Source organism: Oncorhynchus clarkii, chromosome 32, assembly GCF_045791955.1.
Source record: "Oncorhynchus clarkii lewisi isolate Uvic-CL-2024 chromosome 32, UVic_Ocla_1.0, whole genome shotgun sequence".
NCBI classification, from domain to species: Eukaryota; Metazoa; Chordata; class Actinopteri; order Salmoniformes; family Salmonidae; genus Oncorhynchus; species Oncorhynchus clarkii.
In genome coordinates, this window is record NC_092178.1 from 18,857,752 (window position 1) to 18,868,832 (window position 11,081).

General features: G+C 43.6%; 1 protein-coding gene across 3 annotated transcripts in view; it reads right to left on the reverse strand.

Moving 5' to 3' along the window:
* Positions 1-11,081, reverse strand: part of LOC139392197 (CUB and sushi domain-containing protein 3-like) — a 634,291-nt gene that overhangs the window by 80,102 nt on the left and 543,108 nt on the right. For all 3 annotated transcript variants that reach the window (XM_071139991.1, XM_071139990.1, XM_071139989.1), the window contains exons 50-53: positions 9,922-10,107; positions 9,145-9,339; positions 7,016-7,189; positions 4,563-4,736 (exon numbers count right to left, since the gene is read on the reverse strand). In XM_071139991.1, coding sequence (XP_070996092.1) covers positions 4,563-4,736; positions 7,016-7,189; positions 9,145-9,339; positions 9,922-10,107 — 729 coding nt within the window. The remainder of the gene's footprint in view (positions 1-4,562; positions 4,737-7,015; positions 7,190-9,144; positions 9,340-9,921; positions 10,108-11,081) is intronic.

The window sequence follows — 11,081 nt, forward strand, 5'->3', positions numbered from 1 at the left end:
ACCCGCTAATTATCAGAATCCAGAAAAAAGCAGTTAAATTCTACAACTACCTAAAAGGAAGCGATTCCCAAACCTTCTATAACAAAGTCGACACCTACAGAGAGATGAACCTGGAGAAGAGTCCCCTAAGCAAGCTGGTCCTGGAGCTCTGTTCACAAACACAAACAGGCCCCACAGAGCAGCAACACAATTAAACCCAACTAAATCATGAAAAAAATATATATAATTACTTGACACATTGAAAAAAAAATACAAAAAACTGAGCAAACCAGAATGTTATTTGGCCCTAAACAGAGAGTACACAGTGGCAGAATACCTGACCACTGTGACTGACTTAAGGAAAGCTTAGACTATGTACAGAATAGCCTTGCTATTGAGAAAGGCCGCCGTAGTCAGACCTGGCTCTCAAGAGAAGACAGGCTACAAAAAGTGGTTGGAAACGGAGCTGCACTTCCTTTTTCTCCCCAATTTCGTGGTATCCAATTGGTAGTTGCAGTCTTGTCCCAATGTAAACACCATTGTAAATACAACCCATATTTATGTTTATTTATTTTCCATTTTGAACTTGAACTATTTTCACAACTTTACAACACTGTATATAGACATAATATGACATTTGAAATGTCTTTATTCTTTTGGAACTTCTGTGAGTGTAATGTTTACTTATAATTGTTTATTTCACTTTTGTTTATTATCAACTTCACTTGCTTTGGCAATGTTAACATATGTTTCCCATGCCAATAAGGCCCTTAAATTGAAATTGAATTGAGAGAGAGAGAGAGAGAGAGAGAGAGAGAGAGAGAGAGAGAGAGAGAGAGAGAGAGAGAGGGAGAGAGAGAGAGAGAGAGTGGGGGGGGAGTCTAAAGCCCAGAGAGTAAGCCTGGGAACTTGTTAGGGGGCTGAGTCTATGGGTGAGTGATCGCGTGTTGGTCTGGAAGTCAGTGTGTTACCCGGCTGAGTCTATGGGTGAGTGATCGCGTGTTGGTCTGGAAGTCAGTGTGTGAGTGTTGGAGTGTGAAGGCCCTAACTCCAAGTGTGTGTGCCCTAGTAAGCTGCTGATATTTAAAGTGTGTGTAACAGCACTGTGTGGCGTCTGTGTGTCAATCTGTGTGCGACATCGTGAAAACCCCCAGTCCCACTGTGCTTACTCAAGGCACATTTTGACGTGTGTAGGAGCACACAGGCAGTTAGTAGACACTGCAGATTAATTCCACCTTCTCTCCACTATTTTGGGGACGAGAGAACAGTAATCTTTTCCGGTCTTTCCTCTGTCAGCCAGCCTGGCAAAGTACAGTCACCTCCGTCTGAACTCACAGCCCAGCCTTGTATAGTTAACTACTAAGCTTCATTCCACCCCAGACATGCCTTCTCTACGCTACTGCAGACAATACATGTTTTTTTATGAACCCGGATTAACAATGTTGTACTTGTATTGTATTGATGTGATTTGTCAGTGAAAATAAATGTTTATGCGTTAATATTTTCACTGTTTTAACATTGTAGGCATCACACGATAAGTAGGCTATAACGTCTCTGTCTCGTGTATGTCATAGACGTTCAAATGTAAGCAGCAGGAAATAAGGTGAGATCCACATCTGTCTCTGTCTGCACTGAGGTCTAGAAGATTCTCTCAGGGACTGACAGGGACCAGATGTCGGCCCTGCATTTCTAACACATTAAATTATCAGCCAAATAATGATCATTCTTCGCAAAAAATAAAAAAACAATTCAGACCAGCCCAATGGGCTAAAGATGGGCTAGCCCATGGACCACAACGCCTATGAGGGATAACCTGAGGAGGTCTCAGTGTCTGTAAAAAGTGATTCCTCACTTCTGTCTCCTTCTCACCTCTCTCTCGCGGAAAACAACCGCAGTACATTTGCATAATTAGAAATGTAATTTGTTTCTCTTTGCACAGAAGCAATTTCCCCTTCATTTGAGCACCGTCTATAACCGGAATTTAAAACCTCATCATTGCACGTTAAAATAACTGAGCTCAACCTCACATCTACAGATATTATGTGCATGCGCGCGCACACACACACACACACACACACACACACACACACACACACACACACACACACACACACACACACACACACACACACACACACACACACACACACACACACACACACACACACACACACACACACAACCCACCCAAGGGAATGAATATTATCATATTTTCCATGAAGACGTGTTGGCCTAGATGCATGGTTCATCAGTGAGCCAGAGGCCTAGTCTTTGTGATAGCCAGTTGAGGAGGTAAGGCCACTACCATTCCAGTAGGAAAATGGCCCTGACACTCTTATGTCTCCAGTAGCTATTTCTGTTTAAAGTGCTGCTAGCTTTACGCAGCATATTGTCTTCTTAAAAACACTGTTCATCATCACCACGGTTACTGCCGGAGAGAGAGCGCGAGAGAGAGAGCCAATGTTATCGGACCATACACGGTTTGCTTACAGCCTATAGGAAACATATTGTTTTTGACAATATGGCTTGATAACAGAATATAGAAACATATTGTTTTTAAAGTTCCCAGGCTGTGTCACAGCCGGCCGTGACCGGGAGACCCATGAGGCGGCACACAATTAGCCCAGCGCCGTCTTGGTTAGGGGAAGGTTTGGCCGGCCGGGATTTCCTTTTCTCATCGCGCTCTAGCAACTCATTGTGGTGGGCCGGGCGCCTGCAACCTGACCTAGGTCGCCAGTTGTACAGTGTTTCCTCTGACACATTGGTGCGGCTGGCTTCAGGGTTAAGCAAGCAGTGTGGCAGGGTCGTGTTTCAGAAGATGCATGGCTCTTGACCTTCGCCTCTCCCGAGTCCGTAGAGGAGTTGCAGCGATGGGACAAGACTCTAACTACCAATTCGATATCATGAAATTGGGGAGAAAAAGAGGTAAAAGTAAAAAAATAAATAATAATAATAATACTTAAAAAAACTATATGGTTTAATATATTGGTATATACTGTAACTATGACATGCGGTTCATCCACCAACCCTATATGACAAATATATTTTATGAAATCTACATCATTCGGTGTTGATTAGCTATAAAACACAACAAAATAAATAACTGTATTTGTTGATGAGAGTCAGAGGTGAGAGGCATAATCAGGTTGACCATGGAACTCTAAATGGGTTTTTGGGTTTTATTTTCGTAATAAGGCTTGCTTCCCGCTTATGGCTAGAAAGAAGCTTGTACAGGCAACTTTTCTCCCTGTAATTGATTATGGTGACTTGTTGTATATGCATGCAGCCTCCTCCGTCTTACAGAGACCGGACTTTGTTTACCATGCATCCTTGAGCTTTATTACAAATGCCAAATCACTCACCCACCATTGCACATTGTACCAAATGGTAGGTTGGACCTCACTTTATATGCGCAGAAAGATACATTTGTATGTGTTTATCTACAAAGCCCTTTTGGGTCAACTCCCTCTTTACCTCTGTAGTCTGGTCTCCATACCCGGTTTGCTAGGTGGCTGCTACTTAAAGTACCCAGGACATTCACAGTATTAGGCAAGACTACCTTCTCTTCTTGTGCACCAGACGCATGGAATAATCTACAATCCATGCTTCGTCTAGATATGTTAGTGCCACTGAATGAATGTAAAATATTGATGGGAGACTCTGTTACAGAGGAGTGTAAAATGCTTTTTTTAGGCTGGATCATGTTGTTGTATTGTATTGTTGTATGTTTTAATTATGTCATGTATTGATTGTTGCTGCCTCCTTGGCCAGGTCTACCTTGAAAAAGAGACTCTGGGTCTCAATGGGCTTTTCCTGGTTAAATAAAGGTTAAATAAAACATGTTTAAATCACCAGGTGGTAAATGAGTTAATAGACCAATAAGAAAGAGAGTATAAAATATCTCTGACAATAACAGACAGTTTTCAGTTTCCCCTCCCCACAGAACAAGAAATTGTTCTTTGCTAATAAGCTATTTTTGTTTATTTTTGACCATTGTAATTGAAAACAATCACAGTAAGGTACTTAATTGTTACCCAGAAATGATTTGATGTTGAGATGAAAACAGCTACATTGGACCTTTAATTAAAAATGCCTGGGAAGACAGAGAAGTGTCCTTCTGTCTGAGTCCAGAGAACGATGAGAATGCTTTAAATGCCAGGGATCTTTGCGACCTGAGGGAGCTCTCAGAAGGGGCACTCGAATCGTCAGTGTAGTGATTCAGGTCCACACTCAACTTCAACTCTCTATTTCCCTTACCACTCTAAAACAGTATTATTCGTCAACTCATTAACCACACAAAAGTGATCCAGACTTCAGTAATCAACTACGTATAAGACTTAATTGGAAAACTGATTTTTAAAAAAGTATTGAAAGGTGGGATGGGTACTGAGACTGGAGATATTCTGAGGCAGTTCGTCAAAGCACTTGAGAGGAGGTTGGTGTGTGACAAAAGTGAGAGAACTTGAGAGATGAAGAGAGATATAAAGTGTGAAATACATACAGGGAAACAAATAGACATAAAGAGACAGAGATAAAGAGAAAAACAAAGAGAGAAAAACAGAGAGCGAGAGAAGGACACTCACACACGCAGGAAGGCAGCTGTCCAGACCAGTTGTGGTCCTGCAGGCAGATCCGCACCGAGGAGCCGATGAGGCGGAAGCCTGGGATGCACTGGTATACCACCGTCTCCCTGTAGCCAAAGTTCTCCCCAATTACCTGACCGTTCACTATGGTCTCTGGAATACCACAGTGGCCCGCTGGAGAGAAACACAAAAGGAAAAAGTTAAGAGAGAGGAAAAGGGAGAGGGGGAGCCGTAGAAGGGGGTAGAGGGAGATGGTGTTTTCACTGAAACAGACACATAGCAGCTAGAGAGAGAAAAAAACTACTCTCAGAGAGAGGCAAAAAACAAAAAATTCTTTCCACAGGGCTGCAGCTTAAGCCTCATCCTCTTCAACATATATATAAACAAAATGGCGAGGGCACTAGAACAATCTGCAGCACCCGGCCTCACCCTACTAGAATCTGAAGTCAAATGTCTATTGTTTGTTGATGATCTGGTGCTTCTATCACCAACCAAGGAGAGCCAACAGCAGCACCTACAGTAGATCTTCTGCACTGATTCTGTCAGACCTGGGCCCTGACAGTAAATCTCAGTAATACAAAAATAATGGTGTTCCAAAAAAGGACCAGTTGCCAGGACCACAAATACAAATTCCACCTTGACACTGTTGCCCTAGAGCACACAAAAAACTATACATACCTCGGCCTATACATCGGCCTAAACATCAGCGCTACAGGTAACTTCCACAAAGCTGTGAATAATCTGAGACATAAAATTCAACATACCAATTAGGATCTGGCTAAAAATACTTGAATCAGTTATAGAACCCATTGCCCTTTATGGTTGTGAGGTCTGGCGTCCGCTCACCAATCAAGAATTCACAAAATAGGACAAACACCAGATTGAGACTCTGCATGCAGAATTCTGCAAACATATCCCCTGTGTACAACGTAAAACACCAAATAATGCATGCAGAGCAGAATTAGGCCGATACCCGCTAATGATCAAAATTCAGAAAAGAGCAGTTCAATTCTACAACCACCTAAAAGGAAGCGATTCCCATACTTCCATAACAAAGCCATCACCTACAGAGAGATGAACCTGGAGAAGAGTCCCGTAAGCAAGCTGGTCCTGGAGCTCTGTCACAAACACAAACAGACCCCACAGAGCCCCAGGACAGCAACACAATTAGACCAAACCAAATCATGAGAAAACAAAAAGATACTTATTTCCAATGTGTCAAGTAATTAACAAAAAACAGAGCAAACTACGGTAGAATGCTATCTGGCCCTAAACAGAGAGTACACAGTGGCAGAATACCTGACCACTGTGACTGACCCAAACTTAAGGAAAGCTTTGACTATGCACAGACTCAGTGAGCATAACCTTGCTATTGATAAAGGTCTCAGTAGGCAGACCTGACTCTCAAGAGAAGACAGGCTACTTACTGTATGTGCTCACTGCCCACAAAATTAGGTGGGAATTGAGATGCACTTCCTAACCTCCTGTCAAATGTTTGACCATATTAGAAGCACATATTTCCCTCAGATTACACAGATCCACAAATAATTAAAAAACAAACCACATTTTGATAAACTCATATCTACTGGGGGAAATACCAGTGGGACATCACAGCAGCAAGATTTGTGACCTGTTGTCACAAGATAAGGGCAACAAGTGAAGAACATTGTAAATACAACCGATAATTTTAAAATGTATTTTCCCTTTGTACTTGAACTATTAGCACATCGTTACAACACTGTATATAGACATAATACGACATTTGGAACCTCTGTGAGTGTAATATTTACTGTTTATTTTTATTGTTTATTTCACTTTTGTTTTATCTACTTCACTTACATTGGCAATGTTAACATATGTTTCCCATGCCAATAACAATAAGTATTGTACTGTACTGAATAGTCATGTTCTGGAGACAGACAGACAGACAGACAGACAGACAGACAGACAGACAGACAGACAGACAGACAGACAGACAGACAGACAGACAGAGACAGAGACAGACAGAGACAGACAGAGACAGACAGAGACAGACAGAGACAGACAGAGACAGACAGAGACAGACAGAGACAGACAGACAGACAGACAGACAGACAGACAGACAGACAGGATAGAGATTTTCATTTAATCACACATGTCGCAGAAATACAGTATTTGCAGTACACAGACGTGTTCTAGAGAAAATAAAGAAGCCCAAAATAGACACTTCTCCCTGCTTCCACAGACTTGGCATCAGCACACAGAAAAGTTAGACAGTCAAGCTATTTACCACAATAAACATATGTTCATTAGAGGGTGAAGACCAAAATAACTCCACACCAACAAAAACATTCTTAGGGCAAAAGATAGCCTACATTTCACAGGCAATACAGCGTCTGGAGAATGTTGTCTTGGTTGTTTCACACAAACACAGACAGACAACAGAAATGTTGGGAATTAATTGGTCGTTTTACCCAAGCAGCGGGTCTCCTGTCCACTCCACAGTCCAGAGGAGAGGCATTCTCTCACAGTCGAGCCCACCAGCATGAACCCTGCGTCGCACATGAAGATGGCAGTCGCCCCAAAGGTCATCTGGGTACCAATCTTCTTCCCATTGGGCGGGCCAGGGAGGTCCCCGCAGGAAATGACTGTGGCACAGACAATAACAAAGGCATCATCAGCTAGCTGACAGACCAATGGCATTAAACACCTGAGACATATCAGCCAGCTGACAGACCAATGGCATTCAACAGCTGAGACATATCAGCCAGCTGACAGACCAATGGCATTAAACAGCTGAGACATATCAGCCAGCTGACAGATCAATGGTATTAAACAGCTGAGACATATCAGCCAGCTGACAGATCAATGGTATTAAACAGCTGAGACATATCAGTCAGCTGACAGACCAATGGTATTAAACAGCTGAGACATATCAGTCAGCTGACAGACCAATGGTATTAACAAACACCTGAACGATATCAGCCAGCTGACAGACCAATGGTATTAACAAACACCTGAACGATATCAGCCAGCTGACAGACCAATGGTATTAACAAACACCTGAACGATATCAGCCAGCTGACAGACCAATGGTATTAACAAACACCTGAGAAATATTGTAGGAGAATTTACAGTGCTTTGGTGATTTTCCAGTATCTATACTGTTTTCCCAGAAGTAGTGTAACAGAATCAATATGGGGCTAATTATTAGACATGTGTAAGCAGAATGAAGGCTGAACCCATGTGATCAACATCGAGTTAACCATTAGACATGTAAAAATAGAACGTAAACAGAATCCATGTGGATGTGGCAAGCTAGAACAACACAGACTTAACTGGTCTGGGCCATATCTGAGCAGAATCCATGTGGATGTGGCAAGCTAGACCAACACAGACTTGACTGGTCTGGGCCATGTCTGAGCAGAATCCATGTGGATGTGGCAAGCTAGACCAACACAGACTTGACTGGTCTGGGCCATATCTGAGCAGAATCCATGTGGATGTGGCAAGCTAGACCAACACAGACTTGACTGGTCTGGGCCATATCTGATCTTGTGAAAGCTACTGGACATACACATGGGTTAATCATACATAGACAACATCGGCCTGAACTTGTGAATACCTTTGAACAGGAACATTAGTTAATCAGTTATAGGCACCATCAGACATACACCTGCAGTAGGAGTGTGCATGTCTGTTTATTTTTGTGTCATTGCAATGTCACGGCACCAATAGAGTCTATGCCCTAATGTCTGAGCCAATAAAAGAATGGAAACTAAGCAAGGCAACAAGATAAGGGTGGCCAGGGCTAAAGGGTATTAATAATTAACATAAAGTGGAGTGACTATGTTATGTAAGGGTAAAACTGTATAAAAGCAGAGTACTGAGACTGGAAAGTTCAGTTGGTCCATGGGCCTGCTCGGCTTTGCTACTTTTGTGATAAAGTCTATTTGAATTCACAAGCTCCGAAGGGGAGTCATATTATTTTTGGGGGGATCCTCAAGATGGGAGGAAATGAGGGGAGAGAGGAGGAGTGGAGAGGAAGGGAGGAGTGGAGAGAAGAGGAGGGGAAGGTAAAGGGAGGTTAGAGGTGTTTGTTTTTTTTAAACCAGAAGAATCAATGTGGTCTATTCATTATTCCCACCAACATCCACACTCCAGTCATACCTGATACTCCTACATCCACATTCCAGGCATACAGTACCTGCTACTACTACATCCACTCTCCAGGCATACATGCTACTCCTACAACCACACTCCAGGCATACCTGCTACTCCTACATCCACACTCCAGGCATACCTGCTACTCCTACATCCACACTCCAGGCATACCTGCTACTCCTACATCCACACTCCAGGCATACCTGCTACTCCTACATCTACACTCCAGGCATACCTGCTACTCCTACATCCACACTCCAGGCATACCTGCTACTCATGAAAAATGCCTGTCAAAATGATAATCATTACATAAACATACAATACGGCTAAGGCACACTGTAACAGCCTAAAACACAACCTAAACACAATATGCTTCTGACATGGAAATAGTGTAAAAAGTCCCAGATTGGAAAAAAGAAAATGGCCACCCTATACTCACTCTGGCAGTGAGGCCTTTCGTTCCTCCAACTCCATATGCCATTGGCCGTACACTGGATGTGGGCAGGGCCTAGGCGGTAATAGCCCGGGTCACAGCTGAAGATAATCTTGGTCCTGTACTCATAGTGGGAGCCATTCACGATCCTCCACCTCCCGTGCTCCAGAGAGAAGGAGCCGATGCTTGGACACACCACCACTGTTACACAGAAACACATACACACGCACACACACACACACGCACCCGCACACACAAGAATAGTTAACACATAAATAAAAGCAAAAAACAGTTGAGTATTTTAGCAGACTTAAAGTCAGAAGATATTAAGATAATTCAGCTGAAAATCTGTTCTCACACAGCACTATATTATTGAGGTGAAGAGGATGGAATATTAAAAGGTTTTCTTCTCTCTGTAATCTGTTGACCTCCATTTACGCTGCTTTGTGAGGCAGCCAGGCACGTTTAACAGGCATTTTAATGGGCAATAACAAAATACTGACAACTCCATTCATAAATAAGTGAGGGATTGCCTTCAAGGGGGGAACTGATTTTAAGAGGGATGTAATTGCCCTCCTGAGGAGCTGTGAGGTGAAAGCCCACGCACACCCACACGCACATGCACACACACGCGCACACACACACGCACACACACACGCACACGCACACTCTCTTCCCTTACTTCCCCTGTCTCCGCTGCTGGACTTGCCACCTAGCCTAACGGTACCTGCCTGGGCATCGGGCACCCACACCCTCGTACATGCTCCCCCACTAGCCTCCCACCTGAGCAACGGGGGATCTTGTTGTGGTTGCTCCAGGTGCCATCCGGCTGGCAGACGGCGCTGGTCAGCTCTTTGGAGGACAGGCGGTAGCCGTCATTGCAGAAGTAGGTCACGCGCGTGCCCACTGAGTAGTCCACCGTCAGCACTCCTCCGTTCACCGGCGCCTTGGGCACCCCGCAGGACACCGCTGCCGGGAGGGGGTGGGGGGGTGGGGGGACCAGGGGAGAAGGAGGGAAGAGGAGGAGAGGAGCGTCAGCGCTTATAAAACCCAGGGGGTGAGACGCAGGGTTATCATGTTACGCAATCAAATCAGTCTCACACACAGAGATACACTACATACTCACTACATAATCAGTGTAATACACACACTACACACTCAGATTAGTCTCACACACAGAGATACACTCCAACTCACACATACAGAGCACTCAAATAACACACTCAATCTCACAGAAACACCTACCAACAGTACACAACAACAAAGAGATAAACACACACCGTTTCAACACACACAAAGATCTGCTGATGACAAGACAAACATTAACACTATTCATACATATTGACCTTTCACACTACTCACTCAAAGACCCACTGACTGTACCACGACAGACAGACAGACAGACAGACAGACAGACAGACAGACAGACAGACAGACAGACAGACAGACAGACAGACAGACAGACAGACAGACAGACAGACAGTACTGTGAGGAACATTGACTCTAACATACAGAAACCATATAATGACAAATAGTCAGATTCATTCTTCTAACACACAGAGGGCGATGAGCATTGACGCATTGAGACAACTTCCACACAATAACACACTGCTCACTCAATTCACACTGACGATGTACTGACAAGGTAGTGCCCACTCAATCTTTAAAAAGCTACCTTATTTCATCTGATTTACAAAAAGATTCTCACAGAATGTAGTCTTTCGCTCAGAGAGAGAGAGAGAAAAACACATGCAGTGACCGAGATAAAGAAACCAAAACCAAGATACTGGCGTGAGCAAACATACAAACCAAGGTAGAACAACTCAAATAATAATTCCACCTCTTCACACAAGTCCCCGTCAAGCAGAGGTGGAATTATGTGTGCAGGAGTTATTTTAGTTGTTCTACAGTGTTGATTTTTGGGCGGTGACTGCCAGCACCAA